Source organism: Mustela nigripes, chromosome 2 (assembly GCF_022355385.1).
Source record: "Mustela nigripes isolate SB6536 chromosome 2, MUSNIG.SB6536, whole genome shotgun sequence".
NCBI lineage: Eukaryota > Metazoa > Chordata > Mammalia > Carnivora > Mustelidae > Mustela > Mustela nigripes.
The window spans coordinates 18,189,780-18,217,506 of NC_081558.1; the positions used below are offsets into that span (position 1 = coordinate 18,189,780).

The 27,727-nt window shown below is 61.2% G+C and overlaps 1 protein-coding gene across 1 annotated transcript in view; it reads right to left on the reverse strand.

Annotated features, from left to right (window-relative positions):
- COL7A1 (collagen type VII alpha 1 chain) overlaps nucleotides 1–27,635 on the reverse strand; it is a 31,463-nt gene extending 3,828 nt beyond the window's left edge. Inside the window, exons 1-106 of the mRNA XM_059389655.1 lie at nucleotides 27,548–27,635; nucleotides 27,369–27,454; nucleotides 26,692–26,872; nucleotides 25,900–26,059; nucleotides 25,731–25,824; nucleotides 25,478–25,639; nucleotides 25,083–25,246; nucleotides 24,876–25,005; nucleotides 24,649–24,765; nucleotides 24,390–24,536; nucleotides 24,188–24,304; nucleotides 23,964–24,113; nucleotides 23,739–23,867; nucleotides 22,811–22,954; nucleotides 22,592–22,717; nucleotides 22,346–22,489; nucleotides 21,642–21,761; nucleotides 21,336–21,479; nucleotides 20,882–21,007; nucleotides 20,637–20,783; nucleotides 20,300–20,422; nucleotides 19,817–19,963; nucleotides 19,432–19,566; nucleotides 19,200–19,346; nucleotides 18,984–19,120; nucleotides 18,348–18,474; nucleotides 18,116–18,262; nucleotides 17,857–18,029; nucleotides 17,720–17,755; nucleotides 17,609–17,635; nucleotides 17,471–17,515; nucleotides 17,335–17,397; nucleotides 16,843–16,914; nucleotides 16,710–16,745; nucleotides 16,542–16,577; nucleotides 16,305–16,376; nucleotides 16,116–16,193; nucleotides 15,859–15,885; nucleotides 15,722–15,775; nucleotides 15,517–15,579; nucleotides 15,369–15,428; nucleotides 15,228–15,263; nucleotides 14,980–15,024; nucleotides 14,865–14,900; nucleotides 14,467–14,511; nucleotides 14,348–14,383; nucleotides 14,174–14,206; nucleotides 13,790–13,822; nucleotides 13,570–13,623; nucleotides 13,434–13,493; nucleotides 13,305–13,340; nucleotides 13,118–13,198; nucleotides 12,974–13,009; nucleotides 12,743–12,787; nucleotides 12,494–12,565; nucleotides 12,249–12,293; nucleotides 11,970–11,996; nucleotides 11,738–11,767; nucleotides 11,537–11,617; nucleotides 11,424–11,459; nucleotides 11,312–11,347; nucleotides 11,144–11,224; nucleotides 10,857–10,892; nucleotides 10,429–10,491; nucleotides 10,188–10,232; nucleotides 9,148–9,183; nucleotides 9,039–9,074; nucleotides 8,840–8,935; nucleotides 8,684–8,719; nucleotides 8,549–8,584; nucleotides 8,394–8,441; nucleotides 8,056–8,091; nucleotides 7,796–7,918; nucleotides 7,509–7,709; nucleotides 7,385–7,420; nucleotides 7,252–7,305; nucleotides 7,000–7,068; nucleotides 6,879–6,923; nucleotides 6,688–6,750; nucleotides 6,466–6,510; nucleotides 6,094–6,129; nucleotides 5,933–5,968; nucleotides 5,749–5,793; nucleotides 5,520–5,552; nucleotides 5,379–5,441; nucleotides 5,253–5,288; nucleotides 5,093–5,173; nucleotides 4,895–4,963; nucleotides 4,730–4,765; nucleotides 4,611–4,652; nucleotides 4,408–4,452; nucleotides 4,274–4,318; nucleotides 3,556–3,591; nucleotides 3,413–3,472; nucleotides 3,168–3,275; nucleotides 2,913–2,984; nucleotides 2,710–2,745; nucleotides 2,158–2,217; nucleotides 2,016–2,060; nucleotides 1,758–1,793; nucleotides 1,611–1,646; nucleotides 1,475–1,531; nucleotides 1,256–1,327; nucleotides 694–765; nucleotides 449–484; nucleotides 73–153 (exon numbers count right to left, since the gene is read on the reverse strand). Coding sequence (XP_059245638.1) covers nucleotides 73–153; nucleotides 449–484; nucleotides 694–765; nucleotides 1,256–1,327; nucleotides 1,475–1,531; nucleotides 1,611–1,646; nucleotides 1,758–1,793; nucleotides 2,016–2,060; nucleotides 2,158–2,217; nucleotides 2,710–2,745; nucleotides 2,913–2,984; nucleotides 3,168–3,275; nucleotides 3,413–3,472; nucleotides 3,556–3,591; nucleotides 4,274–4,318; nucleotides 4,408–4,452; nucleotides 4,611–4,652; nucleotides 4,730–4,765; nucleotides 4,895–4,963; nucleotides 5,093–5,173; nucleotides 5,253–5,288; nucleotides 5,379–5,441; nucleotides 5,520–5,552; nucleotides 5,749–5,793; nucleotides 5,933–5,968; nucleotides 6,094–6,129; nucleotides 6,466–6,510; nucleotides 6,688–6,750; nucleotides 6,879–6,923; nucleotides 7,000–7,068; nucleotides 7,252–7,305; nucleotides 7,385–7,420; nucleotides 7,509–7,709; nucleotides 7,796–7,918; nucleotides 8,056–8,091; nucleotides 8,394–8,441; nucleotides 8,549–8,584; nucleotides 8,684–8,719; nucleotides 8,840–8,935; nucleotides 9,039–9,074; nucleotides 9,148–9,183; nucleotides 10,188–10,232; nucleotides 10,429–10,491; nucleotides 10,857–10,892; nucleotides 11,144–11,224; nucleotides 11,312–11,347; nucleotides 11,424–11,459; nucleotides 11,537–11,617; nucleotides 11,738–11,767; nucleotides 11,970–11,996; nucleotides 12,249–12,293; nucleotides 12,494–12,565; nucleotides 12,743–12,787; nucleotides 12,974–13,009; nucleotides 13,118–13,198; nucleotides 13,305–13,340; nucleotides 13,434–13,493; nucleotides 13,570–13,623; nucleotides 13,790–13,822; nucleotides 14,174–14,206; nucleotides 14,348–14,383; nucleotides 14,467–14,511; nucleotides 14,865–14,900; nucleotides 14,980–15,024; nucleotides 15,228–15,263; nucleotides 15,369–15,428; nucleotides 15,517–15,579; nucleotides 15,722–15,775; nucleotides 15,859–15,885; nucleotides 16,116–16,193; nucleotides 16,305–16,376; nucleotides 16,542–16,577; nucleotides 16,710–16,745; nucleotides 16,843–16,914; nucleotides 17,335–17,397; nucleotides 17,471–17,515; nucleotides 17,609–17,635; nucleotides 17,720–17,755; nucleotides 17,857–18,029; nucleotides 18,116–18,262; nucleotides 18,348–18,474; nucleotides 18,984–19,120; nucleotides 19,200–19,346; nucleotides 19,432–19,566; nucleotides 19,817–19,963; nucleotides 20,300–20,422; nucleotides 20,637–20,783; nucleotides 20,882–21,007; nucleotides 21,336–21,479; nucleotides 21,642–21,761; nucleotides 22,346–22,489; nucleotides 22,592–22,717; nucleotides 22,811–22,954; nucleotides 23,739–23,867; nucleotides 23,964–24,113; nucleotides 24,188–24,304; nucleotides 24,390–24,536; nucleotides 24,649–24,765; nucleotides 24,876–25,005; nucleotides 25,083–25,246; nucleotides 25,478–25,639; nucleotides 25,731–25,824; nucleotides 25,900–26,059; nucleotides 26,692–26,872; nucleotides 27,369–27,453 — 7,854 coding nt within the window. The 5' untranslated portion in view covers nucleotide 27,454; nucleotides 27,548–27,635. The remainder of the gene's footprint in view (nucleotides 1–72; nucleotides 154–448; nucleotides 485–693; nucleotides 766–1,255; nucleotides 1,328–1,474; nucleotides 1,532–1,610; nucleotides 1,647–1,757; nucleotides 1,794–2,015; nucleotides 2,061–2,157; nucleotides 2,218–2,709; nucleotides 2,746–2,912; nucleotides 2,985–3,167; nucleotides 3,276–3,412; nucleotides 3,473–3,555; nucleotides 3,592–4,273; nucleotides 4,319–4,407; nucleotides 4,453–4,610; nucleotides 4,653–4,729; nucleotides 4,766–4,894; nucleotides 4,964–5,092; nucleotides 5,174–5,252; nucleotides 5,289–5,378; nucleotides 5,442–5,519; nucleotides 5,553–5,748; nucleotides 5,794–5,932; nucleotides 5,969–6,093; nucleotides 6,130–6,465; nucleotides 6,511–6,687; nucleotides 6,751–6,878; nucleotides 6,924–6,999; nucleotides 7,069–7,251; nucleotides 7,306–7,384; nucleotides 7,421–7,508; nucleotides 7,710–7,795; nucleotides 7,919–8,055; nucleotides 8,092–8,393; nucleotides 8,442–8,548; nucleotides 8,585–8,683; nucleotides 8,720–8,839; nucleotides 8,936–9,038; nucleotides 9,075–9,147; nucleotides 9,184–10,187; nucleotides 10,233–10,428; nucleotides 10,492–10,856; nucleotides 10,893–11,143; nucleotides 11,225–11,311; nucleotides 11,348–11,423; nucleotides 11,460–11,536; nucleotides 11,618–11,737; nucleotides 11,768–11,969; nucleotides 11,997–12,248; nucleotides 12,294–12,493; nucleotides 12,566–12,742; nucleotides 12,788–12,973; nucleotides 13,010–13,117; nucleotides 13,199–13,304; nucleotides 13,341–13,433; nucleotides 13,494–13,569; nucleotides 13,624–13,789; nucleotides 13,823–14,173; nucleotides 14,207–14,347; nucleotides 14,384–14,466; nucleotides 14,512–14,864; nucleotides 14,901–14,979; nucleotides 15,025–15,227; nucleotides 15,264–15,368; nucleotides 15,429–15,516; nucleotides 15,580–15,721; nucleotides 15,776–15,858; nucleotides 15,886–16,115; nucleotides 16,194–16,304; nucleotides 16,377–16,541; nucleotides 16,578–16,709; nucleotides 16,746–16,842; nucleotides 16,915–17,334; nucleotides 17,398–17,470; nucleotides 17,516–17,608; nucleotides 17,636–17,719; nucleotides 17,756–17,856; nucleotides 18,030–18,115; nucleotides 18,263–18,347; nucleotides 18,475–18,983; nucleotides 19,121–19,199; nucleotides 19,347–19,431; nucleotides 19,567–19,816; nucleotides 19,964–20,299; nucleotides 20,423–20,636; nucleotides 20,784–20,881; nucleotides 21,008–21,335; nucleotides 21,480–21,641; nucleotides 21,762–22,345; nucleotides 22,490–22,591; nucleotides 22,718–22,810; nucleotides 22,955–23,738; nucleotides 23,868–23,963; nucleotides 24,114–24,187; nucleotides 24,305–24,389; nucleotides 24,537–24,648; nucleotides 24,766–24,875; nucleotides 25,006–25,082; nucleotides 25,247–25,477; nucleotides 25,640–25,730; nucleotides 25,825–25,899; nucleotides 26,060–26,691; nucleotides 26,873–27,368; nucleotides 27,455–27,547) is intronic.
- Nucleotides 27,636–27,727: the final 92 nt, after the last annotated feature.

The window sequence follows — 27,727 nt, forward strand, 5'->3', positions numbered from 1 at the left end:
CCCCAGATACCTTGCCCTCCAACATCAACCCCCCCGCCCCGGCCAGGAAAACACCTCGGCCCCCCTTCCCACCTTGAGACCCCGGGGACCCATGAAGCCAATATCTCCTTTGTCTCCCCGGACACCAGGAGCTCCATCCTTTCCTGGGGATCCCTGGTGAGGAGAGGGGTCAATATGAAGTCAAAGAACTAGGGGGGATCCAGAGGAATCATTCTGGATGAGAGGAACAGAGAACGTCATGGGGTGAGAGTTACTGCCGGAGGCCAGAGCTGCTGCACGGGCAGGGCTTCCCGAGGGCAGGGGTCACCATGTGGGATCATCACAGCAGTTACTGTGAAGGTAGGGGCCCCCAGGCAGCATGAGGACACCACTGTAAGGTCAAAGGCCAGCACATGAGGACAGGGACCCTGTGGGGTAGAGCATCTCTGTGGGAGCGTGGGCGACTTACCGGGTCACCCGGGCTCCCTGCAATGCCAGGCTCACCCTGTGGGAAGCACAGATGGGGGAGGGCAGTCCTTCAGTGTGACTGTCCCCCATGACTCACGGGGACTCCCAGGCTGCACACACATCCTATGTGAACACACATGCGGCCAACAGCAAAGGAGACTGGAAACCCTCCAACGATCAGAGGACACCCACAAGACAGATGTGTGTGATGGGTGGTTCTGGGTCTATGCCTGGGGTAGGGCTGACCTTGGGTCCCGTAAGTCCACGAGCTCCCAGCAACCCGGCTGAACCCTTGTCACCAGGCTCTCCTTTGGTGCCCTGTGGGTGTGAAGGGGAGAAGGGCACAATCAGGACCAGACCAGGCTGGGGGTTTGGAGTATGACAGGAACCTGCCAGGTGAGAGGAGCTATAGCCAGAGCTGCTCCCACCCACTGCCCCCAGCGGGGCTCAGTTCTCAGCCCAGACTCTCAGATCTGGGTCCCTCCCTCCTACCACGGGGGCCCCAAACCCACCTGGAGTATCCCTGACCCCTGAGAAGCTCCTTGTCTGTTCCCAGAGGGCCTCTCCTGTCTGTTCCACAGAGCTCCCTGGTGAACTCACATGGAGGCCCTCAACCCCTCCAGAGAGCCCCCATCCTCTCAGCCACCCCACAGCATTGCTACAGCCTCCTGAACCCCCTTTCCTCTAACCCTTCCCCCAAAGCCCCCTATCCTCCCCTCTTATCCTCACAGACCCTCAACAGAGCCCCCACAGCCCATAGAAACCCTCTCCTGACCCCACACAGAGTACCCCACCCTCTTCCCTGTACCTTCTCTCCAGGGTTCCCACTGTCTCCACGAGGTCCTTTGTCACCATCTATGCCTGGAAGCCCTCGGTCACCCTGCGTCGGGGGTCAGAAGTCAGGGTCAGGGGCTGGAGGGTCTTCACTATCTGAGCTTCGGTTCTCGGATCCCCTGGCCCAGCCCCCCGAGAAGCCCCTCCCACACCAAAGGGAGACCCAGTTTGGACATGGGCCAGATCTACTCACCATGTCCCCCTTGGCACCCCGTGGCCCTGGGGGCCCCACAGCCATGGCTGCGTCACCCTGAGTGGACAGGGGGCTGTCAGAGGGGTCCAGAGCACCCTGAGTCGTTGCCTCTGCCCTCCCTTGTGCCCACACTCACCTTGTCACCCTTTAGCCCTGAGGCTCCGGCGTCACCCTGTTGGGTGAAAAGTGTGAATCTCTCCAAAGCAGAGGGGTTCCAAGTCCTGAATTATAAGATCTAGCCCCACCCCCGCTCACCCCAGGGGCTCTTCCCCCCTGTCCTTACCTTCTCCCCACGCTCGCCCCGGCTGCCTGGGGGCCCCTGTATGAGAAGACAACAGTGAGCTAAGAGAATTCAGGGACATTAGAGGAGAGGCAGCTAAGGGGGCAGGGGTAAGGCCCAGGGGACCCAGGGGATAGGAGAGATAAAGGCCCAGAGAGTACATAAAAGTGTCAGAAGTCTATAGAATGTGTTCCAAGGGCACAGAGGGTACAGGCAGGGGACAGAAGGCACACCGCTGGCGCTTTTCCTAAGGGGACCCACCATGAGTCCTCGGGGTCCCTCCAGGCCGGGCCGGCCATCTTCACCCTGGAAGATGACATTAAGTTCATTGACTCAGAAGTTGGAAATCAGAAGTGAGAGCTGTGCTAAAGGGAGCCGTGGCTGCAGAGTGGGACATACATACCCGGACACCTGGTTCCCCACGCTCGCCGCGGGCCCCGGGCAGACCTGCTCCAGGGTCTCCCTGGAGAACAAGAGGGTACCGGGGATATCCAAAGGGAATCAGTGGGGGACAGAGGGGGACAGATAGGGTGATGGGGGTCAGTAGAGGTGGGAGGGGGTGACAGGGAGTGGAGGTTGTAGGGGTGACAGAGGTCAGTGGAGGCAGGAGGGGTGGCGGGGGCCAGTGGAAGTTGCAGGAGGTGATGGGGGTCAGTGAAGGCGGGAGGGGGTGATGGGGGTCAGTGTAGTTTGTAGGGATGATGGGGTCAGTGGAGATTGTAGGGGTGAGGGGGTCAGTGGAGGCAGAAGGGATAACAGGGATCAGTGGAGGTTGTAGGGGTGACAGGTCAGTGAGGTTGGGGGTGACGGGGGTTAGTGGAGGCAGGAGAGGAGGATGGGGTCCAGTGGAGGCAGGAGGGGTGACGTGGGTCAGTGGAGGTTGCAGGGGTGATGGGGGTCAGCAGAGGTACAGGGGTTGATGGATACAGGGGAGCCAGCAGCCTTGCCCATCTACCTTGTCTCCTTTGAGTCCAGAGGCCCCGGGCACTCCCTGCGGGCAGAATAAGGTGAGGGTTCTGTGCCCCTCAAAGGCACACACACACACACACACACACACACACACACACACCCAGCCATGCAGTGTGTCCCGGTCCCCATGTGCACAGATCCCAACCCACAGGAATCAGACACATAGGACGTTGGGGCTCTTCTACTCACCGTTGACCCTGGTGGTCCAGGTGGCCCTAAGGGACCTGGGGCTCCCTCTCGCCCAGGGAGACCTGCCAGACCCTACCGGAACAATGAAGGAAAGCAGCAGAGGGTGACTTGGGGACCTTCCTCCCCCTTGGCCCCTCCAAGACTGGGAGCCCCCGAGCAGGGCCTGGGCCCCCTTCTCCTCACCTGCTCACCCACTACCAGAGGCAGAGGTCCTGAACTCACCAAGTCCCCACAAGCTGCTCCCAGCATGCTTACCCGCTCTCCACTGGGGCCTGGCTGACCCATCTCTCCTCGAGGGCCTGTCTGACCGGGGAATCCGACAACACCAGGAGCACCGGGGGGGCCGGGAGGGCCCACATCTCCCTGGAACAGAGACAGCAGAGGGAAGCGTGGTCCCCACAGGGCTCCTTTCCAGAACTAGCCCCCGAACGCAGTCTTCTTCACCCTTCCAGCGCGTTCCCTGCCCACTGCCCACCACTGGAGATGGGGCATCAACTTACCTTCAGACCTAGAGGACCAGCTGGCCCAGGGGGGCCCTGGACCCCCACTCCTGGGTCACCCTTCAAGGGAGAGAAGGGTCAGGTCAGGCCCAGAGAGTCTCAGGAACATGACCTCCACCAGGAACACTACAGGGTACACGTACCTTATTACCCTTGAGTCCAGGAGCCCCTTTTTGACCCTAAAATAGTGAAATTGAAATAGCACTTAAGAGGAGCAACATGAACCCAGAGCTGAGACGTGGCCCAAGAATATTCCCAGGGCCGCTTAGATGTGCTCCTGGAGACACAGGACTCAGACATGTACACAAGGACTGACTCACAGGAGCTCAGAGGTGACCATAGTGAGGGCACAGAGGGCAGCTCAGCTGTGAGCACAGATACAGGGGAGTTTGGGCATGACTACAGACATGTAGTGCTCACACAGGACCAGGGGCTTGGGGACCTCAGATGTGAGCACAGATGGGACATCCGAGGAACACGCCAGCGCAGGAACTCAGAGCCACCCCAGGGCAGGGAGCTGAGAGCCAGAACTCCAGGGCTGGGGGACCCGGGAAGCATAAGCAGGTGGCCAAGGAGAAGCCCCCTCAGGACACAGCACTGAGCCTGGGGGCAGCGGATAGGAACCACACATGTGCGCTCAGACACACCAAGGAGCAGGAGACCAGAAACAGGCACCAGGAAGCAAAGATGGCGCCCCCACCCCCCTACCCCGGGAGCATGGAACCCAAGAGAATTAATCCCTGTGTGCCCCCAGGAGCAGGATCCTGAATGCTGGAAGGTGCACAGGCCTGGGAATGCAGCCTCAAGTCCACAACTGCACTCCTCCTCCCAAGCTCCGACATGCCCAGACACCAGACTCACATCTTCCCCAGGGTCTCCAGGCTCCCCTGCACGGCCAGCTTCACCCTGCATAGAAAGGGTGGTAAGCGGGTCTAGCCACCTGACCTGGCCCCCCTCAACCCAGTGCTCTGGCCCTTGGGCTGGGCCCAGCTCACCTTCTCACCCCGAGGCCCTGGCAGTCCTCGGTCACCTTTGGCCCCCTGTAGAGAAGGGACAGGAAACAACATGGGCACTGGGGTCACTGATAGAGGATACTCAAGGAAGGAGGCATGAAGCCCAGGGTCAAATGCAACCCTTATTACGGAAGCCGAGGATCACGTGGATGGGTGAACAATGCTGTTGGAGGCTCGACACTCACCGGTTCTCCTACCAGGTCTCCCGCGAAGCCTCCAGGCGCTCCCTGATAAGGGACATGGGTCAGGCAGATGCCTCGGCCTCCAGCACTTGGCCCCTCCCCCAGGCCTCCCCCACACTCACCTTCTCTCCCTTTGCTCCAGGGAGCCCGACCACAGCCTGCAGAGAATGCCCAGTGAGTTACCTCCTCCCCTGCCTTCTCCCCGGCCCCATATGCCATCCCGGATGGGAGGCCGGCACTAGACATGGTGAGGCACAGAGATCAGGGTCAATCAGGGTCAGGATCACCTGTCCAGGAGCCCCCATGGGTCCAGGCTCTCCTTTAGGTCCAACAGGGCCGGGCAGACCTGGTGACCCCTGTGACAGAGCAGAGAGAAGGACTCAGGGCCTCCCCCGCAACCCTGGTCCTGGGGCCCTGCTCTTCTCACCCTCCCCGCATAGGCACCCGTCACAAGCCTGAAGCGAACCTCCCCCTGGAACACACACCGGCACGCCAGGCGCTCCTCTGTCCCCATCTTTTCCGCCGGCACCATCACGACCTGGGGCTCCCGGCTTTCCTGTCTCCCCCTGCGAAGGAGGAGCTCTGTCAGGGGCCTGCCTGCCAACTCGTGACCCCTGGAGCCCGGCCTCGACCCCCAGGACTCACCACTTGTCCGGGCAAACCTGGCGCCCCCTGAGGACCCTGAGGGAGACAAGTCAGATGTGAGGGGGACAGGGGAGAACGTGGGACTCAGAGGGCAGGACACGGTGTCCTTGCAGGGACCTCACTCACCACCAAGCCTGAAGGTCCAGGAGGGCCGGGAAGTCCCACGGCTCCAGTGGGTCCAGGCAGACCCTGGGCGAAGAAGGAGTTCAGAGCGAGGCCTATGCACCCAGCTTCCCGTGGCTCTCACCCATGACCTGGGCCACTCACCCGTCCTGGTGGTCCCGTCTCTCCGGGCTCCCCCTGCCAAAAACCCAGAGAACACATCACCCACAGAAGGATAAGAGGCTCCTCAGTCCCTGTCCATGAGCAAAGGCCCCAGGGAGAGGACACCGTGGTGCTCAGCCCCACTGCAGGGCGACAACATCCCTGGTGTGGAGCCGGCTCCTATGACCCGCCTCTTCCTGTCAGCCACACACTCGCACACACCCGTACTCACCTTCAGGCCAGAAGGACCCTGGGGTCCTGCGGGACCAGCAAGGCCCTAGAAAAAAGTAATAAGACCAGGGGACAGGGTCAGAGTTATCCGTCCAGGCTTGGGGAGTCACACAGACGAGGCCAGGCGCATCAGTGGGGACCAACGCCCAGCCCACCCCACCAGGCCGTGCTCTCCTGTGACTCACCGGGGCACCGGGCGGCCCAGGGTCTCCATGGCCACCCTGTCGGAGAGAGAAGGAGTCCGATGGGGAGGAGCCAGTGCCAGCCCACCCCCTTGTGGGAGTACATCCCTTGTGGGATGGGGTAGGATGGGGGCAGGAGCAGGGCAGGATGCAAGGGTACTTACCGCTGGGCCAGGGGTCCCCCTCGGACCTTGCAAACCCTGGATAGAGAAGGGGGCTGCTGAGCCTCACTCTGGGTCCCACCTTCTGGAGCCCACCTGTAGGCTGCCACCTTCCCCCCAAGGTGTAGATCACCCCACACCTCGCACCCAAGGACTGCTCCTCAGGGGTAATACATACTGGCCTACACACACACACACACACTGACCTACACACACACACACACACACACACGTCACACGTCTGCACTCACGCTGAGGCTCGTGGGCACGACGCCCCTGTCACTAGTGACATGTGCCCAGAGCAGCCAGCACATGGCACAGAGCAGCTGTCCCCGGGAGCCCAGGCCAGGCTGCACCCCCCCCCCCACCACTTACCGGCTTCCCTTCGGGTCCAGCCACCCCACGCTCTCCCGGTAGGCCCTGGAGAGAACAGATTTAAGGCCCCACGGTCCCTCTTCCTTTCCCCATCCCGCACTCCCCCAGACAGTCCCAGGCAGTGCAGACTCCAGGCCAGACTGCACTGCAAGAGACTGGGGCTGGCACGGGCCAGGCTGGCGGAGGGGTTGGGGGGGGTGCTGGGCCATGGTGCAGACTCACCGGGTTGCCATCAAGACCCCTCTGTCCAGGCTCTCCCCGGTCTCCTTTGAGGCCCGGCACACCCTGCAAGAAGAAAGGCAGGTCCTGAGCCCCTAGTCACTATCGTGCACCCACACACAGGCCACCCCTCGTGGGCTCCCTTAAAGGAATGGAAAACATGGTGTGGGGTCGGGGGGGGGGGCAGGCCTCACCCGGTCTCCCTTGGGGCCCCGGTCGCCATCGCTGCCTGGCTCCCCCTGTAAGGATGACACGTCAAGCTAGGCCCTGGTGCCAGGGCAGAGGGCGGGCCCCCAACTGATCCCACACACTGACCTTGGCGCCCTTGAATCCAGGGGGTCCTTGCATTCCAGAGAGTCCTGGCCCTGGCTCCTCCCCAACCACCTACACATTCAAGGTCACAAGGGAGAGAGGCATCTGTCCCAGAGTCATGGAGGGGTCATCCCTGCTCGCAGGATCCCACAGTGGTTTGGGGCAGGGACACCACATGGAGCTTCTGGGGCCCGAGTTAATGGTGGCCTCGTGGTACCCAGAGTCACAGGCCTAGGGCAGGGCCGGGCTGATCACCTTGGGGCCAGGGGGCCCAGGAGGTCCAGGGAGGCCAGGAGGGCCGTCTCTCCCCTGCGGAGAAGAAGGAAATGGCCGGGCTGTCCCAGCACAGCGCCCAGGCAGTCCCGCCATGGAAGCCTCCTCAGCTCACCTGTTCTCCGCGTTCTCCTTTCTCTCCCCGCTCTCCCTGAGATGCAAACATCGGAGCCATGTCAGGGGGCACCCAGCTCCTCCTGGGCCCACATCCCCAGCCCTCCTTGGCTAGCCTCACTCACCCTCTCTCCCGGCCTCCCTGCCTCCCCCGGGGCCCCAGCCCGGCCTGGGAGCCCAGGAATGCCAGGCTTCCCCGGCTCCCCAGCAAGGCCGGGAGGTCCGGGGGGGCCCCTTTCTCCAAGGGCTAGGCCTGGTGGCCCCTGAGGGCCAGGGTCTCCGCGATCTCCCTTCAGGCCGCGTTCTCCAGAGAAGCCGGTGGGGCCCTGGGTGAACAGAAGAGTGAATGTGTGGCCAGCTGCGCAATGATGCCGTCCCCAGGGCGCCCCCGCCAACCCGTGGACACACACACCTCCTTGCCGGGGGGCCCCCGCTCGCCTGGCTCCCCCTTAGGGCCACGGCGCCGCTCCGAAATGGGCAGGAAGCTGCCGGAGCTCTCATTCCAAGTCTCCGTGATCTCCCGCAGGGTAGATGTCTGAGTGATGGCAAGGGCTTGGGGAAACAGGGCCTGACCCTGCAGCCACCCAGGTTCCCCTCGCTCAGCCATGTGGGCACCACTAGCTCCGTGGGGCTCCCCATGCGTCCCCACTCCCCAGCCCCCAAACAACCTACCTTGATGCCAATCGTTTCCAGCAACCGCTCCACATTCTGGGGACAGAAGCTGGGGTGAGGGGCGGCCCGCAGAGAAACTTCCATACCTTCTTCCCCAGGCCTCTGGCCCACAGGACTCTTTAGCACTGGTGCAGGTGACACGGGGCTCTAGATGCCCCTCCCTGGTGTGTCCCCATTGCCCGGCACCCCGAATGTTGGCTGTGGGAACCCCAGGAGGGCAGGGGACTGAGCGCACGGCACAGAACCCGTGGGGCCTCATGGCAAGAGGGAGCGGGGAGGGGCAGCTCCTTCACGCCTGCAGCTTCGAGTCAAGGACCGGATCCTGAGGCTTCACTCACCCCTATGCTCCCGGGATCTCCTCTCAGGCCACGCTCTCCAGGGAGGCCCTGGAGACACCAAGAGACAAGCTGCTGGACCCAGTTTCGGGGGGAAGTGTGTGTGCCTAGCTGCGAGCTTCAGCTGCCTAGTCACGTAAAAAAGGTAAGGACCTCACCTGTTCCCCTTTGGGTCCAGTCTCCCCACGCTCACCCTGAGAAGGAAGAATGATCAGGTGGGAGAAATGCCCCAACTTTGCTTAGCCTTCACGATGCCCCTGACCCACCATACGCACCATATGCACCACACTCACCTTGGGGCCTGCGTTTCCTGGGACCCCAGGAAAACCCTGAGATAGGACAGAACACAAAGCGGTCACACAGGATCATGGCATCCCAGGAGGGTGTCTGGCGGGAGCATAATGGCCCCTGTCACTCCCAAGTCCTGGAACTCCCCTCCTGGTACTCACCTGCCCAGAGGGGCCCATCTGCCCTGGGAGGCCTGGGGAGCCCTGAAGTCCCGGGCTACCAGGAGCGCCACGCTCACCCTTGGGACCATCGCGACCCTGTGGAGGACACAGCCAACATCAGGACCCCGAGACCCTGGGGTCTGCAAGACACTGCAGAGTCGGGATCTGGGGTCAGATTGCAGAAGAATCCAGCACTCACCTCTCTCCCAGGGGCGCCCGAATCTCCCCTCTCTCCCTGAGGAAGACAAGAGCGCTTTACACAGGGCCCGAACCTGGGGCCAAACCAGACTCCAAGTGAGAGGCTTTACCTTCCTCCCATCTTCTCCAGGGTCTCCAGGTTCTCCCTGTGGGCAGAAGATTCACATCAGCCTCCAAATTCACTTTCATTGCTGTCTGCCTGCAAGACACTGGCATGGTGGGCCTCAGGTGACCATATGTCTGGGTCGGTAGTTCCAAGCCTCCGTGTGGCTCAGAGCAGGGCCTGTGACCATCTGAGTGCACTGTGGCACTCGGAGGGCACACCTACGGGGCTCTGCTCACCTCGCAGGTAACTGCCCATGGCTTTTGTCTCTGGCTTTCCAGATGTAGCTCCACATCTACGTGCCTCTGGACATGTGTGTGCACGTGTGTGCGTTAGCGTGTGTAGCCTTGCATGGGTCTGTCTGTGTGTCCTGGCAGGTGACCCTTAGTAGGTGTCACCTACTAAGTAGTCTGTCTGCACACCTTCACCCACGTCTACATATGGCCACATCATGTTTATGTGAGATAGACGTGTGTCCACGTGTCCCTGGTGACTTGAGAATCATCTGTATGTCCCAGGATCTGCCCATAAGTCTTGTGTGTGTCACCCCGATACATCTGGCCATATGCGTACGAGTGACTGTGGATATAACTACGTGTGTCACACGCCAGAGCCTTGGACGTGTGTCTCACCGTACTTCAACGCAAGTCCACATGTGGCCCGGGTTCCACATACGTCTCGGCACCTATGTGGGCTGGGTGAAGGTGCCTGCGTGCCAACACGTCTCCAGGTATCCCTGAACGTGGCTTCACACCAGTATGTCTGCACCCCTCCGTCTGTGCCCGTGGCTCTTGGCCTGTGCCCGTGGCTGTGTGTGATCGTGGCAGCTGTCAGCCCATCTGGGCATCATTTAGCGCGGCCCCATGGCTCACCGTCCACAAGACTGCATGCATGTGCACGTGGAGGTGTGTTTCAGGGAGTATGTGTGTGTCCGGGGTAGGACCGTGGGTGTGGACGCATCTCAGCAGGGGCCTTAGTGTGTGGCCCATGCGTGTCTGCACACCTGGGCTGTGTGCACCTGTCCCTGTGTCTGCTCTGGACACTCACGTTTTTCCCGTTCAGGCCAGGCTTGCCATCCTCTCCGGGCTTTCCCTGTGGGGACAGATCACTGATCAGGAGTCAGGGCCTGGGGGAGGGGAGGAAGGAGGCGCCCTGCTGGCGCAATTGGTAGTGTGTGACTCTTGAATTCAGAATCATGAATTCAAGTCCCATGGGGGGGTGTAGAGATTACTGAGGTTTTTTAAAGAAGTACATAAATGAACTTAAAAAAAAGAAATCTCAGTCTCACCTGGGCTCCAGGGGGGCCAGGGGGGCCAGGGGGGCCATGTTCTCCTCGGAGGCCCGGAAGCCCCTGGAAAAAGTCTTTGCTAGGACTGAAAGAGCCACTAAAAGAGCCCCCAAAGTACACCCGTGGACTGGGGAGGACCCCACTGAGATCCTCCTTGAGGACAGAGATCTTAAAATTTGGAGGTTTCATTGAGATCCCCTGAGGCAGAGACCCCATTGGTTAGGGATCCCCTGCTAAAACTCCCCAGGGAAGAACCTCCAGGACCTGGGGGACCTCCTCAGGCCAAGGCAGAGAAGGTCAGAAAGCTGGACCCTGCTAGAGCCTGCTTGCCAGGGACAGGGCTGGACCAGCTCCCACTGCTCCCACTGATGCTGCGATGTGATGATCAGACCGAGCTGCCCTCCGTCCTGACATCTCCCATCACTTACGTCTCTCCCTGGGTCTCCAGCTTTGCCCGTAGCACCCTGAGGAGAGACTCAAAGTCAGGGAGTCTGCAGTGATTGTGGGCTCAGGAGGACTACCTGCTGACATGGCCACTAGTTCCTGTGAACTCAGGGCCTGAGGGGCACTCACACCCCCTATCCAGGAGGGGTCTAGGAGAAGCCACAAATACCCCATCTGTCCCCAGAGCTCAAGACCAAGAAGACCCAGATGAGGCTGGGGTCACGTGAAGAGGGAAGGGGGGCATGACCAGGCAATGACCGTCACAACTCACGTTCAGCCCGGGGGGGCCAGGGGCTCCTGGTTTCCCATCTAGCCCACCACGGCCATCTAGGCCAGGCGGACCCCGATCACCCTGAGGAAAACAGAGAGGTAAGAGGCCACAAAGGATAAGACAGACCTAAGAGCCTGGCTCACGGCTAAAAACCCTCCCTGCCCTCACCTTCTCTCCTGCTGGGCCTCGGACACCTGGGTCTCCCTGGGGAGAATAAGGTCAGATGAGGGGTGAGGGGAGGAGGGGGACTGAAGCTGCTGGGGCAAAGAGCATCACTCACCTGCGGGCCTGGAGGCCCCCGAAGTCCACTGACACCCTGAGGATAAGGGGAGGAAGAAATCAGAACCAGGCCTTCCCAGACCCACACTTCCTCCAGGGACCAATCACACTCACCCTCTCCCCAGAGGCTCCAGGGGGGCCTGGGTCACCCTTGGGTCCTCGAGGACCCTCCTGTCCACGGTCCCCAGGTTCTCCCTGTGGCAGAGACAAGCTTGTTGAAGGAACAGCCCTACGGTCGCAGGCACAGCCAGTGGTGGAGGCACTGGGATGCTTCCTGTGCTCCAAGCCCTGCTCCAGACCCCCGGACCCTGATACCTTCTCTCCAGCTCCAAGTCCGGGCTCCACCTGTCAGGAGGAATGGCCCGTGAATGGTTCAACAAGGAGAAGCGGGGCCAGTGAGGGGCTGTGGGATCAGTGGAGCTATCAGGAGGCCATGGGGGACACGGGAGCCATCCCACCCCACTGGAAGGAGTGAAGGGACACCATACAGCATCAACAGGGGCAGGCAAGGGAGAGGATGGTAGACCAGACTCAGCTCAACTCTTACCGGCCGTCCAGGGAGTCCTGGGGGACCCTGGGGAAGGAAATGATTATGGGCAATGAGGAGCTCCAAGGTCCCAGGGCATGGCTCAGCTCTGCCCCAGCCTCAATTCTGCTCCTAGATTCCCTGAAGCACCCCGATGCCAAGCCCCAGAAGGCAGGTCGGGCCCGGAGGTGGCCATCAGTGCTCCCCACCTTGACCTTCAGCGCCCTTACATGGTCACTGACCAGACCAAACACTGGAAATCTGCATTCCTCCAGAGCCCAGGATACTGGCACTACTCACCGGCTCCCCGCGGTCCCCCTTGGGTCCAGACGGTCCAGGACTCCCCTGCAGAGAGTCAGGGCGTCAGGATCATCAAGATAACTGGCAGGTTCAGGGAGTTTGGGGCACAAATTGAGGACCCATGGGAATCCTGGAGGCCTTTGGAGGTTGTGATGAAGGGGTCCCAGAAAATTGTGAGGACCTAGCATTGTAGGGTTGGGCTGGGAACCAGATGGTTGGGGTTGGGGTCAGGGGTTAGGACTCACGTTTCGTCCATCCTCTCCAGGATCTCCTTGGTCTCCCTTCTCACCCACAGGCCCCCGAGCTCCAGGTGCCCCCTGGGAAGAGCAGCTGGCCTGAGACAGGCCCTCCCAGCATGTTGCAGGCTTCCCATGACCCACCCCCCATACTGCCCCAGGTTCCCCATCACCCCCAAACCATGCCAGAGTGTCCCATCACCCCATGCCTCCTTCCAGACTCTCCAGCACCACCTCACTTCACCCTGCCAGCCTCACCCGAAGGCCACGCTCGCCAGCTTTCCCAGGCAAACCTGGATCACCCTGGTGACAGAGAGAAAGCCACACTGAGCGGGTGGGTTGGACTCAAACTGACTCGGGGGGAAGGGGCAGAGAAGAGCCTGGCCCCAGGTGGACAGCAGGCAGGGGAATGGACTGGATGACCTGGTGGCGCCCCCTGCCCAGTGGGATCCTAGTTCAAGGGTAGGGGTTCGTGGGAAGGAGTCTCACCGGGGGGCCCTCGTCACCTTTCTCTCCAACTTCACCCTGTGGGACAGGAGAATTAGCCCCAGTTCCCAGATTCCCCCATGAGGCTGACAACATCCTACTCCCCTGTCCCTCAGAAACCCCCTCCCCCAACTCCAGCTTTCTTACGTCTCGTCCTCGGGGGCCGACAGGTCCTGGGGAGCCAGGCCTCCCCGGGTCTCCCTTCTCTCCAGGAGGCCCCAAGTCACCCTGTGGAGGAGGCAGAAGTGAGGTGAGCGGGACGCAGGTAGCAGCCAACTCTTGGGGGGTGGTAACCCCAGAAACCTCCAGGTTACCCAAGGTCACAGGTACTCACCGGGGGTCCTGCTCTTCCGGTGAGGCCAATGGGACCCTGCAGGGCATGGAAGGGGGGACTCATTTGGAGCTCTCAGGTGCTACCTCATCTCCTTCTGTCACACAGCCCCCCAGTCCCACATTTACTCACCCGGTCTCCAGGGTCTCCCTTGGGGCCAGGGTCTCCAGGAAGAACCGAGCCGGGTGGACCCTGGGTGGGAAGGATCAGAAGTCAGGCAGCACAGCCTTCACCTGCCCGACCCCCTAGACACTGTCCCCTCACTCACCCGCTCCCCTTTGACTCCTGCTGCTCCTCTGGGCCCAGGGGGCCCCACATCTCCCTAGAGGTGACAAAGGCCATCAACCATCAGCACCAGCCCCAAGTCCCATGAACCAGCCCCCACCGCCGCCCTGATCCAGCAATCCTGCCCCTCAGGGGCCTCCGGCAGGCCCTATGACCTTGACCTCAACCCTGTGTCAGCCTCCTTTCCCTCTTGTCAAAATTACCTTTTCTCCTTTGGCCCCGGCACCGTCAGGTCCCTGAAAACAAATAGGACAGACACGCTTGGCCACACCTGGGCACCGCAATACTGTGACTGACAGGCGATGGGGTTATATCGAACTACAAGTCACAGAGCTCGTCTCTGTCCTGATGTCTCTGCCCGGCTGGGAGCCAGGCAGGGGTTACACGGAGCCAATGACCTACGTAATGGTCACAGGGTCACAGGTGACAGCCAGGAGTCAGGAGGGGTGTTACAGCATAAGGAGAGTCACAGAGCTCTTAGCTTGCCCAGGGCCCCAAGGTTACAGGGTCCTGGCCTGGAACACTGGTCTACACGCAGGCCAGTGTGCAAGGAGCTGTGCCCAAAGTCCCATCCACCCTTTGCTCACCACTCCAGGGTCCCCAGGGCGACCAGGCTCCCCCTGTGGAAAAAGGACAGAGGCGGGGATGGGTCAGAGACCCACCTAGGAATCCACGTTCCCAATGTCCCACCTACCAAAATCCCTAGTATGGAGCAGGGGTGGGAGGGCAGGGAGAGGACCAGGCCCCAGGCAATGACCCACCTTCTCTCCTCTGCGGCCGGCGGGTCCCGGTGGCCCCTGCATATGGAAACAGTGTGAAGCCAGAGTGGGAGGAACATGGGAAAAGCCCTCTCCCAGTCCCACCACGGTCACAGACTCACTTCGGGCCCCTCGGGTCCGGGACGTCCAGCCACTCCAGGCAGGCCCTGGGGAAGAAGAGCGGACATGCTGGTCCAGGGGGTGGGGGCAGGAGATGGTGGCAGACAAGCGCTAGAGACTGCAGGGGTGCTGGAGAGAGGGTGCGAAAGGCCAGGATTCAGGTGGCAGGGGTCGAACTCAGCGGGGCGACAAGAGACCATGTCAGTGGAAGTCAAGGTTAGTTCAGTAGAGTCAAGAAGTTCAAAGCAGGCCCCAGGGGTTGAGAGTTAGAGCCTGCATGAGCAGCAATTACGTGAGCAGAGGTGGAGGGGCAGGGGGAGTCTAGGCTGAGAAGTCAGAAGCAGGAAGGGGCACAGAACTCGAGTCAGCTGGACACTGGCTTTGGGGTCAGAGGGCTCACCTGGGGTCCCACTGGGCCGGGGGATCCACGTTCGCCCTGATGGAACAGGATAGCTCAGAGCTGAGTCTGACTCCAGAGCCTCTGGGGCCCAGAGAGCCCCCTGGGGTGCACTCACCTTCTCTCCGGCCTCACCCACAGCCCCTTTCAGTCCTCTGTCACCCTAAGGGGAGACAGGGAGGGTGCCTTGACTGTCAAACCCCAGAGAAGGTGTCTCAACCTCTAGCCATCCTGCCCTGGAAGCCACAGCCTGTGACCTGGTGAGAATCCTCTTCTCCTGACCCCGCCCCCCACGGCCCCCAGACCTACAGCAGTCCCTACCCAGTGTGTCACGTTCCACACCTGACCCTCCAAAATGGCACTTACTTTGGGGCCAATGTCTCCAGGAGGTCCTCGTAGGCCCTAGGAGGGGTGCAGAGATTTGGGTTTGGGCATAAGGAGAGCGTAGACGGTGGGAGGCCAAGGCAGCTGGGGCCGCCCCTCGGAGCCCTTGCCCCGTACACTCACCCGCTCACCCGGGCTCCCAGGTTGTCCTGGGAGACCTGGGGCTCCGTCCTCACAGTCACCCTGAAGGAGAAACAGATGAGTAGAAGACCCTGCCCCTGCCCCCGCCCCCACCCCAGAACTGAGACACCAAGGGGATCAGGCTTCCTACTTTTTCTCCTTTCTCTCCGGAGGGGCCAACTGGGCCTTGGGGTCCGGGGTTTCCAGGAAGACCCTAGGAGAAAGTGAATAAAAATGTGAGCCCCAAACTGTGAGGGCTAGCACCCCCCGCCACTGCTCAGCAGAGCCCCAGCCCCAGGATCCACACCCCTGGGCATGGCCCCAAGCTCCCCAGCAGAGCCTCAGGGCTCCCTTACCGGCAGCCCAGGCTCGCCTGGACCAGTGCCGCCATCACCTGGTCCTGGAGGGCCCTGAGACAGAATAGCAGGTGAGATGACAACCACGAAGAATCAAATACCAAGCCACCCCCAGGACACTTTGCCCCTCAACTTACCCGCTCCCCACGATCGCCTTTGTCACCCTGAAAGACAGATCATGGCCCCATGACCCTGGACTACAGCTCCACTCCCCAATGTAAGGGGAAAGGTGAAGGTCAGGGACAAATCAGATCACGAAGGTCATGGGGGCACTGAGGAGTCATGGGGCACTAAGGGTCACATGGAGTAAGAGTGGCCAGTAGGGTTCAAATAGGGTCACTAAATCACTAGAGCACACGGAGGTCATGAAACCATACAGGGGTCATGTTGTCACCTTCACGGCCGTTCCAGGGAGTCCTGGAAGCCCCTGGGGTCCTGGGTCCCCCAGTGGGCCACGGGGTCCAGGAAGGCCCTGATGAAAGAGATAAAGTGTAAAGTATGCCCCCACGGACCCCCGCTCCCAACCTGCCTTCCTTTGGTCCCCCACCACACATCACTTGCTCCCACACATCCTGGAACTTACTGGAGGTCCACGGTCCCCTTTCTGCCCAGGAAGTCCTGGGCCCTCGCCTCCAGTGACTCGTCCGGGCTCTCCCTGCAGGACAGAAAGCAGTGGACAGGATTCAGGGTATGGGAGCCATGAGGTGGGAGAAGCCCCTCGAGGGGACTCAGCTATCCCTTATCATGCAGGAGGCCCTGCACAGTGTCCAGCCTGCTCCTCCCTGGGCCACCTGGCTCCCCCCTTCCCCTCTGCACCTACCGGCTCCCCCTTCGGGCCTCGAGGTCCTCGCTCTCCCTGAGGACAAAATAGAGCAAAGGGTGACACCTGGGCACTGGCACTCTGACGCTGCACTCCCCCACAGCCCCCCACCCTGCAGAAAGGACTCTGGGAAGACACTGGATGAGCAAAGAAGGGAAGACAACTTACTGGTTCTCCGCGAGGACCAGGCCACCCTGGGGAACCCTGTTAATGGAAGTGGTCAGGACAGTCAGACACCCACCACCCACTCGAGCAAAGAGCCTGTCCCACCGTGGGACCTGCAAGGGCAAGGCTTGCTTACCTTTGAGCCAGGGCTTCCTGGAGTCCCAGGGAGGCCAGGGCTGCCTGGAGGGCCCTCTGCCCCAGGGAAGCCCTAAGGAGGCAAAGATGTCAGGGCAGGAAGAGGCCCACCCTTATGCCCCTGGTTTGCTGGAGGAGCCCAGAACCCCACAGGTCCCCAAGTGTTCCTGGGGTGGAGCAGTGGGGCAGAGAAGCCACCCTTCTGAGCTCGGCGGGGCCTCATCCTGGGCACAAGGGCAGTGACGAGGCAGAGGGCCTTCCCTGCCTCTGGGATTTAGAACTTACACCCAGGCTCCCTGGGGGAAATCTCAAAACTCCCCTGGTTGTTGTGCTTTAGGCCCTTTCCTGAAGTCTCTGGTGCGGTTTACAACGTCCACTTCGGCTTCTGGGAATACCCTTGTGGTTCTAACCCCGTTCTTTCTTTCTGTCTTTTAAAAAACCCAGGGGACACTTGCAGGAGTGTCTTAGGGGAACCTCAGAGGTTTCCACTCACCCTGTCACCCTTTGCAGCAGCACTCCCTGGGGGCCCTTGGGGGCCAGGAACACCAATCCTGCCCTGAGAGGAAAAAGCCGGTAAGGAGCCTGTGTGCCAGTCAGGGAGCAGAGGACAGGTGTGGGGAGGCACTCACCGGAAGGCCGGGGGGCCCAGGAGGCCCAGCTTGTCCTTTCAGGCCCTAGAAAGGGTGATCAGTGAGCTCTCTACCACCAGTCTTCTCCCAGCCCCACTGACCCCCAACCATTCTCTGCCTCCAACTAGGGTCACTCACCCTCTCTCCAGGTTGCCCCTTCTGGCCCTGGGGAAAGATATGTCCAATGAGGGTCAGAGGGGTCAGCCCCGGGTGTGGCCCTCACCGACCCTCTCAACCCTGGACATTTACCTTTGGACAATGCACCGTGCAAGGTTCTGGCTGTGGCTGTGGATATAAGATCTCCTGGAGGCCGGGCTCTTCTACCAAGGGTCCCCAGGCCCCCTTTCCCCTGCCAGCAACCCCTCCCCCACAGGAGCCTTGCAAACCTGGGTGGTTGAGCCTATCTGACACAAGGATGTTGCCAGACTACTGACTGCCCGCTCCAAGCTTGGACCATCATCCGTAGCAAAGAAAGTCTGGACAGGGTCCACGCCCGGCACCAAGCGACGCAACTGTTCTGGGTCAGCTCCGGCTTGGCCCAGAATCATCACTTTGAGCCCTAAGGAGGGGTCCAGCAGTCTGCATGACAACTGCGCCAAAGCCAGGCCATCCCCAGGCCCCATTCCCACTGGCCCTCCTCCTCACCAGCAGCCTGGGCCTCACGGATAGGGTTGAAGATGTCACCTCTCAAGGGCTCATCGACAAGCAAAACCATTGCCCCTGGTACGTGCTGGCGGCGCCCCGGAGCATCCGGGGCTAACAGATGCCTGTGAGCAGTGACCACAGCAGTGCCTGGGACAAAGAACATGTCAGAAGCCAGGGCCACCAGCTCCCCGTGGGGAAGCGCCCAGAGTCCACGTCCAGTGCAGTTCCTTACCCAGGTTGTTCCCACTTGGGTCCACGTAGGGGATGCTGCGGATTTTCTGCAGGATGGCGCCAGGATCGTAGGAGCTATTCAGCGGGAACAGTGGGGAGGGCCGATGACTGTAGGACAGGAGGCCAACCTGGGATGGGAGGGGTACACAGAGCTGGGGAGGATGGCAGAGCAAGAATGACAGGGCCTGGGGGTGCCTGGGTGGCTCAGTGGGTTAAAGCCTCTGCCTTCAGCTTAGGTCATGTTCTCAGGATCCTGGGATCTAGCCCTGCATCGGACTCTCTGCTCAGCGGGGAACCTGCTTCCTCCTCTCTCTCTGCCTGTCTCTCTATTTGTGATCTCTGTCTATCAAATAAATAAATAAAATCTTGAAGGAAAAAAAAAAAAGAATGACAGGGCCTGTGGGGGGAGATGCAGAGCTCAGGGTGTGGGACTACACTCAGGACTACACCTGAACTTGGGGGAGTCAGCAGTGATGGTAGGATAAGGAGCTAAGCAGCAGAAGGGGAGATCTGGAGCCTGGGGAGGGCTGGGATACAGCCTGGATCACTGGTAGAGGGGGCTAATGATCACTGCTGTGAAGCCTGGGTTGGGAAAGGGCTGGGATCAGAAGGAGTCTGGCTATCTCTGGGGCCAAACCTGCACTGCCTGTGGCCCGAGAGGCCCAAGTGCAGACACCAGACGCTCCAGGGCTCGCTTTGCAGCCTCCGCACGATGAGCATTGTCCTGAGTGGCGTGCAGCAGGAACACTACATCCATCAGGCCATGCGCACACACTGCAGGAAGGGCGCTGTTACTGAAGTGTCTAGCCCATCTGGCTACCCCCTTGGGCCCCTCCCACCGTGCCTATCATACCTGGGAGCTGTGTGACAGAGGCCTCAGGACCCCGTACACCCTCCCGGATGGGTATCAGTGAGAAAATGTAGGAGAGGCCAGGCTCTAGACCCGTCACCTGCTGGGAGCTCGAGATCCCTGGAAGTGTCTGCGAGGCCCCAGGGATGTCTGCAGGGGATAAAACCTGGTTAAACGGGAGGCCTCCTGTGGAACCCCAACTGCCAGCCCATCCCAAACTTGGCCTCCACTTCACCTTGGCCAGGGCGTCTGAGTGGCCGCCAGGACAGGATGTAGCTGGATACTCCAGACACTGGAGTCCAGGCCAGGGTCACTGAGTCCACTGAAGTGTCCACCACACGCAGTTCAGTGCTTGGGACACGGGGTGACTCTGAAAAAGGTATCAAAGACCAGGGATCAGAGTCTATGTCTTGAGAACCCAAAGGGGAGAGATCACCTGAGGAGGTTCTTGGGTTAGTGAAAGAAATGTCACGGGAGATCGTGCTGGGGGTCACCCCAGGGGCAAGAGTGGTAGGAGGGCTCCAGGAGGAGTCACTAAGGGTCATAGGGTGCAGGATACCAGGGTGAGTCATCAGTGGGGGAAAGCTCACACCAGGAAAGAGTGGACTCTCTGGGCTCACCAGTGTGTGCAGTCACTTCCGTGGGGGGCCCTTCTCCAGCTGACCCCAAAACGCTCAGCCATATGCGGTACTGGGTGGCTGGTTCTAACCCATCCAGTTCATAGCTGCTGAGATCGGGCCCCAGGACCCGGGATTGTTCCTGGCCACCTGGGGCAGGCATGAGAGTGAGGACCCAAAACACACGGAAGGATGCTACAGACCAGCATTAATGAACTTGCCCACCTCACCGACTGACCCTGCCGACCAGATCCACCCTCCTAACTGATCTTCCCCATTCTCGCTGACCCTGTTCACTTTACTGACCCTGCACGACCGACCTTTATTGATCCCACCCACCGGACTGACTGATTCCGAGCACTGTCACTGATCCAGCAAACCACAGACCCTGCCCACTCACGGACCTCGCGTAACTCGCCAGCCCCGCCCCCAGCCCCGCCCCCTCTGGTCCCTGAGCCAGCCCCCCGACGCGGGGACAGCTCTCACCCTCGGGTCGCCAACGCAGACGGAAGCCCTGTGCCCCGGGCACCGGGTGCCAGCGCAGCCTCAGCGAGTGCTCCCCTCGCTGCACAACGCGAAGGGTCTCCAGTGCTGGCGGAGCCTCAGGCGCTACAGAGAAAGCCCCGGCATCAGGGAGGCCCCGCCCCCACTCGCTCCTGAGCCAATGCCAGACCAATCCTGGAAAGCGCACCGCCCCAACCGGCTCCTCTGCCTATCCGAGGCTTCATCCCTCTCCCTCCTCGACCCCCGCCGTGCACAAACCCCGCCCCCAAACCGTCCACGCCACCAATCCAAGGCTAGCCCCAGCCCGAGCTCCGCCTACGTGTAGTGACGACAATGGAGACGGGCGCGCCCTCGCGGTCTCCGACCAGTGCGGTCACTCGCACCGAGTAGCTGACTCCGCCTTCGAGGCCCCGTATTTCTGCGGAGTCCGTGTTTCCTGGGAGCACCTGCTGTCTCGTGGGGCCACCTAGGCAGGCAAACATGGAGCAACAGTCGGGGTGGGGGTGGCTTACCAGAGAGGGCAGTCCCAGCCGGGAGGGACAAGGGCGGATCAGGGAAACATACCCTCGCTGCGGCCCCAGGCCAGTCTGTAGGCTGTGGCTCCAGGGACCCCTACCCAGGTGACCCGCAGAACATCACTGGAAGCATTGAGGATCTGCAGCTTGGACACACTGCCCACGGGTGCAGGGTCTGGGGGCAGAGGCAGGGTAAGGGGCCAGGGGCCACTGGATGGCTGGAGGAGAACGGGGTGGCAGTGCCAACATGGTCCGTGCAAGGAGGTCTGAAGGTCAGTGAGAGGTTAGTATGGACAGGTCAGTACAGGCAACCTCTGAGAGGGAGGAGGTCAGTGCCCCAGAGTGGGCAGGGTGGGGTGGCCAGGAGGTCGCTGAGGAGGGACACTTAGTCAATGTGGAAAGGTCACCGAGCAGTGAAGGAGAGGGCAGCTGAAGCCGACGAGAATACACAGTGGGCTGGGGTAGCTGATGAGATGTTTGCCAGCTGGCCAGGATTCACTCACCTGTCCTCACAAGCACGGAGGTGGGGGTCCCATCCACACCAGCCACACGGGCCCACACGCGCACCGTGTACTGAGTATCTGGCTCCAGCCCATCCAGCTCAGCCACTGTGGCCTCTCCAGAAACGAGCTGGGATTTTTCTGGACCTGGGAGTGGGAATGAAGACAGCTCCAGGGCTGGGTAGCCTCTGCCCTCCAATGCCCCACCTGGACCCCTAATTAACCCCCATCCCCCATTCCACCCAGACCTGCACCCACCCCTGTGACTCTCCAAAACCTCCAGTCCCCTCCAAAACCCCTGGTCCTCACCACGGCCTGAGTGCCAGGAGATCCTGTATCCCGTGGCACCAGGAACCCTGCTCCAAGCGATGGTGACAGATGAGCTGCTGGTCTGCGTCACATGGACAGTCCTCACTGGGCCCAGTGGGTCTGAGGGGGAGAGGCAATGGAGAGTCTCATGGAGGAGACAGTGGAGGGTCTGATGGGGGAGGATTGGGGGACCATCTACCGGAAGGCTACAGAACTCTAAAAGGAAACAGGGATCTGATGGGGGAGGTGGTGAATGGGCCAGATCGGGGAAGATGTGGGGGTTCTGACAGAGGAGACAGTTGCAGTCTGAGTGAAGCAGGTGCTAGGAATCTGAGAGAGAAGAGGGTCTGACAGGGAAAACAATAGGGTCAGAGGAAGCAGTGAGGGGGTATAAGCGTAAGTCTTAGAGGAGAGTCAGGTGGAGCAGAAAAGGCCACGGGAGCCTGAGAGATGAGGTGGTGGAAATCCGAGGGCAAAGAGTGTGGGATCTTTGAGGAGAGGCAAAGGAGTCTAAGGAAGGGGGCGCTTAAAAGGAGACAAGGGAGGCCGAAGGGGAAAGCAGGACTCTGAGGGAGAAGGCAGCGGGAATCTGAAGAGGGAGACTGTGACTGATCTGGGGCGAAGCAAGGGTCTGAGAGAGGAGGGCATGGGGGTCCAAAGGAGCACTGGAGATAGATAGCCAAGGGGCTGGGTCAGGCCCTGACCAGTTTGAACCACGATGACCGCAGGGGGACCCTCCTCTCTTCCTCGCAGTGCCGACAAAGCCACCTGGTAGGACGTGCCAGGCCGTAGCCCTGTGATATCTGTGGAAGTGGATTCTGGGGGCAAAGTCTGGCTGGACTCTGGACCTAGGGTCAGAGGAAAGTGTTGACATGGCTCTTGCCTGCCCCCTCCATCCCCCATACCCTGACCGTTCCTCTCCATAACCCTCCCACACACTCCACACCGACCACTGTCTGTCCTCCAGCTAATCCGAAATCCACTGGCTCCAGGAACGGGGCCCCAGGCCACCCTCACTCGTGTAGCATCCGATGCCACGACTCGTAGCCCTGGGATGGCAAGTGGGGTTTCCAGTTCTGGGGGTGAAAGATAGAGATCAGAGGTCAAAATCAGGACTGCAGTGAGCCCGGCAGGCAGCTGTTCCCCCACAGCCCTTCTGCAGTACTCACCCCGGCGGACCGTGAGGATGCTGGCGCCCCCCTCGCGGGCGCCCACCCGAGCAGACACCCGCACAGTGTAGCTTAGCCCAGCCCGGACATCATCCAACTCAAAGGCCGTCTGACTTCCAGGAAGCACCAGAGTCCGTTCAACTCCTAAGAAAGCAGGGTAGGCGGGCAGGGGTCAGTGAGACACAGAGATGTGGGATGATGACAGTCAGTGACAGACAGTGACACAGGATAATGGACCAGTGATGAATGGAGACCCAAGATGATAGAGGTCTGTGGACAGGGACATGGAATGTATGACGAGAGAAGTCACTAGACAGTCATAGGAATTGACAGGTCGGGTGCCTGGGTGGATCAGTCGTTAAGCATCTGCCTTTGGCTCAGGTCATGATTCCAGGGTCATGGGATCGAGGCCCACATCGGTCTCCTTGCTCAGTGGGAAGCCTGCTTCTCCCTCTCCCACTCCCCCCTGCTTGTGTTCCCTCTCTCTTTGTCAAATAAATAAATAAAATCTCAAAAAAAAAAAAAAAAGGAATTGACAGGTCATCAATAGACAGGGACATGGGGTAACAGGGGCCAGTATTGGGTGGGGCCAGTATTGGGTGGGGACTGTCCATGCTGAGAGCTCAGCATGGACAGTGGTTCCAGCTAGAATCCCTGAAGGACAGGGACTGAGCTTGTACTTGTGGAGAAGGGGGCGAAGCTGCAGCCAGGGATGTGGGGCAGCGAGTGGAGACAGACCCTGTGAGAAGAGGGGCTGAGGCAGGGCTGGGAGCAGACACCCAACGACAGATCTGGGCTCAGTTGCCACCTCGGGCGATGGATGGAGAAAGCTATAGAAACCCAGAAGCAGAAAGAGATTGGGTGAAGGTGCAGTCAGCCCCAACAGCTGGATCTTTAATGTGTGTGAGTGTGGCTGTGACCCCCTCACCCTGGGTACTGCGCACAGCAAAGCGGTACTCGGTGGCCCCGGGAACTGGGCTCCAGGACACTCGCACCCGCTGCCCAGGCAGCTCGGTAGCCTGTAGGTCCATCACAGGGCCCACAGGCAGCTCTGGCCCTGTTGGAGAGTGCAGCATGAAAGTCTGCCCGGCCCTCCACACCACCCCCCACCATCCCTTCCCCTGTCACGAGGCCAGGCCCACAGAGCCCTCACCAGTGGGGACCACGGTGGCAGGTGTGGCCACCTCACGGCCCTCCAGCAGCGTGTAGAGCGTGAGGCGGTACTCAGTGCCCGGCTGCAGCCCATCCAACTGGTAGCGGGTCACGTCAGGGGGCAGCACCACCTTCTGCAGCGCCCCCAAGCCTGCAAGATGACAGGGTCAGGCCAGCTGAAGCCAAGCCCAACCCTGCCTGCCCACCCCTCTCCCCTGCACGGACCACTCTCACGCCGCCATTCCAGCCGGTAGCCACGGGCCTCAGGCACCAAATTCCAGGAAACGAGAATGGACGTGGGGCCCAGGATGACCGGGCGCAGGGTCTGTTCAACAGAGGCATCTGCCCAGGGCACGCGGGACGTCAGCGGTCTCGGTGCCCTGCCAGCCTGCCCACCCTGCCCGAAGAAAGCCCCTGGCCCTCTCACCAGTACGGGCAGTCAGGGAGGTGGTCGCCCCGACACTCCGGCCGAGCAGGCTGCTCACAGTCACCTCGTAGTCTGTGCCAGGCTCCAGGTCACGCAGCAACACTGACCCCTGCCCAGGGCCCAGCTCCTGCTGCTGTGTGACACCGCCTGCACGGGGGGCACAGGAGGGTACAGGGGGACACGGCAGGGGTGGTCAGTGTGCCCTGCAGACTCTGAGCCCTGCCATCCCGTCTGGGGTGCGGGGTTCCCCCTCACTCACCACTGAGGACCCGCCATGTCACACGGTAGCCAGTGGCACCCGGCACGCTCCGCCAAGCCACCAGGAGGCTGTGGGTCGTGGTGTTCTGGATGGTCAACTCCGGCCCCTCCAGGGCAGCTGGGGGAAGGTGCACCAGGTATTAGCGGAGTCAGGGGTGGCGGGGGGTTACTGGGCGGTTAGGGGAGCGGGGTCAGGGGTTAGGGTCAGAGGTTAGCAGAAGTGCTCACTGGTCCGGGCTGTCCCGCTCACGGCCTCCCCGATGCTATTGGCGTAGAGGGCTACCACGGTCACTTGGTACTCGGTCAGTGGCCGGAGACCCTGCAGCTGCGTGCTGGTCTCACCAGCGGGGACGCTCACCTGCCCAGGGTCAGAGGTCACTTTACCTTGCCCAGCTAAATCCCCAGCCCCCCACCTGCCATCCCTGACATCCTTACCTCCCGCCGCTCACTGGACAGTGGCTGCCCCAGCCCTGTCAGAGGAGCATACTGGACCTTGTAGCCAGTCACAGGGCCACTGGCCGCGGTCCACTGTACTCTCAAGGACTGACTGCCTGCTTCAGACAGCACCAGGTCTCGGGGACCGGAGGTTGAGTCATCAGCTAGGAAGGGCAGGGAGTCAGGTAACCAGGCAGGAGGATCAGGGGTCAGACTTAAAGCGGAGCATTGGGGTCAAAGGTCAGGAGCCCCTGGGGTAGCCCCTGCCCTGAGGGCAGGACACGTGGACAGTACCCCCAGCCTGTCAGGGGCACATGGGACGGCATCACCACTCCCAGGTGGGGGGCAGGGGGGCAGGGGTCCAGGTCAGGGCACAAGTGTGGGCAGAAACTCACTGGGCAGGGTCACAGGCACACCCCCTGCAGTCGTGCACACTCTCCGGGAAACAAGAGGCAGCAGGGTCCTCAAGATACTGAAGTCATTGACGAAGAAGAAGAAATCACTGGTGGGCTGTGAGGCAACTCGCCTCAGCTCCTCGGGGTCGGCATTCTTGATCCCTGAGGGGACGCCCTGTCAGAGCTCAGGGGTTCCCATGCCCTCTGACAGGCCCCCGCCACAGCCCGTGTGTCATCTCAGCTTGGCACTCACCCACGGCAAACAGCTTGACCCCCTGTCCCTTCAGCCGCTGGGCAGCTGTGTCCACCAGATCCTGGGACTTCCCGTCTGTGATGAGGATACAGACCTGGGGCAGGCACACGGGGTCAGTCAGTGTGCCTCAGCCAGCTAATGCGGGGGGCAGGGTAGGGGAAGAGATCACCTTGGGGACACCAGGTCGAGCCAGCTGGGGCAGGAAGACGTGGTCAGCCACGTGGAGAATCGCAGCCCCCGTGCGCGTGTTGCCCCCCTTGTAGCTGAGCTCACGGATGGCTCGGATCACATCGCCCCCTGAGCCAAGTGCATCGAGGCCAAACTCTGTCCTGTGCAGGGGAGGGAAGGTGGCAACAGACTCGGGGCCAGGACCTGTTCTGGCCCTGGCTTCTAGGAGGCCTCTGGGGTGAGGTTTGCGAATACCAGGTCCCCTTGAGGGTCCTCTTGGTTCTGTGACTCCTGTCCTCCACCTCTGAAGCCAGTCACAATCTCCTTTGGTACCCCTCTGTGCCCTGCCTGGGGCTGGATTCCTTGGGGCTCCCTGCCTCTGGGAGCAGGATGTCTGGTTAATTAAGTGATTGTGGGAGGAAGGGTCCGGTTGTAGGGAGGTGGCCGTTGGCCAGGCAGGGAGGCCCTGTGGGAGGGGAGAGGCCGAAGGCATCAGGAGGCTGAAACAGGGACAGTCCGGTAGGTAGGCAGGGGGCATCTGAGACCCCTGAGCTCCCCATCTCCAGACCAGAACACACAGGGCTGTCTTTGGCAGGACACCAGCCCAGAGGTGTCTCAGGTGTAAGGACTCGACCCAGGAGATCCTTGTCTGTCTCCAGAGGAGGTTGTGGCTCGGGGAAGAGGGGTCTGGGTTCCCCAAAGCCTGGCCTTGGGGTTTCTGGGCTCCCTGCTCCTGTAGGGGGAAAATCCTGGTGAGAGTTCCAGGTCCCCAGCTCCAGGGGCCACCACTCACCGAGGATCATCGCTGTACTGCACCGCAGCAAAACGCACGCCCTGTGCACTGGCCGCCCCCGAGAAGGGCAGCACAAGTCCCTCCAGGAAACCTCGCACTTCACGGAAGTTGCCTCGGCCGATGGACGAAGAACCATCAAGCAGGAACACGATGTCGGCGGCGTAAAGGCGTGTGCAGGTCACTAGGGCGGGGAGGAGCCGTGAGGCTCTCTCCTTGGAGACCACCCACCCCTCCAGGCACTGTGGTCTCTTGGCACTAAGGGTTAGGGAGGATGGAGTAGGCCGCAGAGGTTAAGCAAACAGGCTCAGGCTGGCTGGGCCCTGGGAGCCTCTGAGGGAGGGACAGAGGAGCCCTGAGCAGACTCTGTGGGGGACTGGTGTATGCAGAGAAGGGATAGCCTGGCCACGGGTGTGGATCTGGGACTGAGGTCGGCCTCGGGGGGCCAGCGTGGAGTGACAAAGAGGGGGTGACCCAGCTTGCATTCAGGGAGCCAGAGTTTGGGATCCAACAGGATAGGATGAGGTTTGGGAGACCAGCAGGGGGAGCGGAGGGTTTGGGGAGTCTGGGGAGAGTTAGCAGGGATGCAGGCAGGGTTGTGGAGGTGGGAGGGGTCCCAGATGAAGGTCACGGGTGACGGGGTGAAGCGCCCGGATGAAGTCCTTCCCGGCGGAGCCCACCTCTCTCCCTGTGCTGGGCCCGCGCGCGGAGCGCCCCTGCCAGGATCCCGGCGCAGAGTGCGGCCACCAGGAGCGGCAGCTTCATCCTGGGTGGAGGAGACGGTCAGCTCTCTGTCCCTCATCCCCCGCAGCTATCGCGGTGGGAGCCCAGCCCACCCCTATCCCTGTCCCGGTCTTGCCTGCCCGTCCACGGGCTCCCGCCGCCAGCCGTTGCTGCAGTCCCGCCGCCACAGCCGAGAAAAGTCCCCGATCAGGGGGGCGGAGCTGCGGGCGGGGTCCCAGGCGGCCCGCCCCCCACCCAGCGTTCCGGAGGCCGCGCCCCCACTACCCCAGCCGGGTTAGACAACTTGACTCTACTG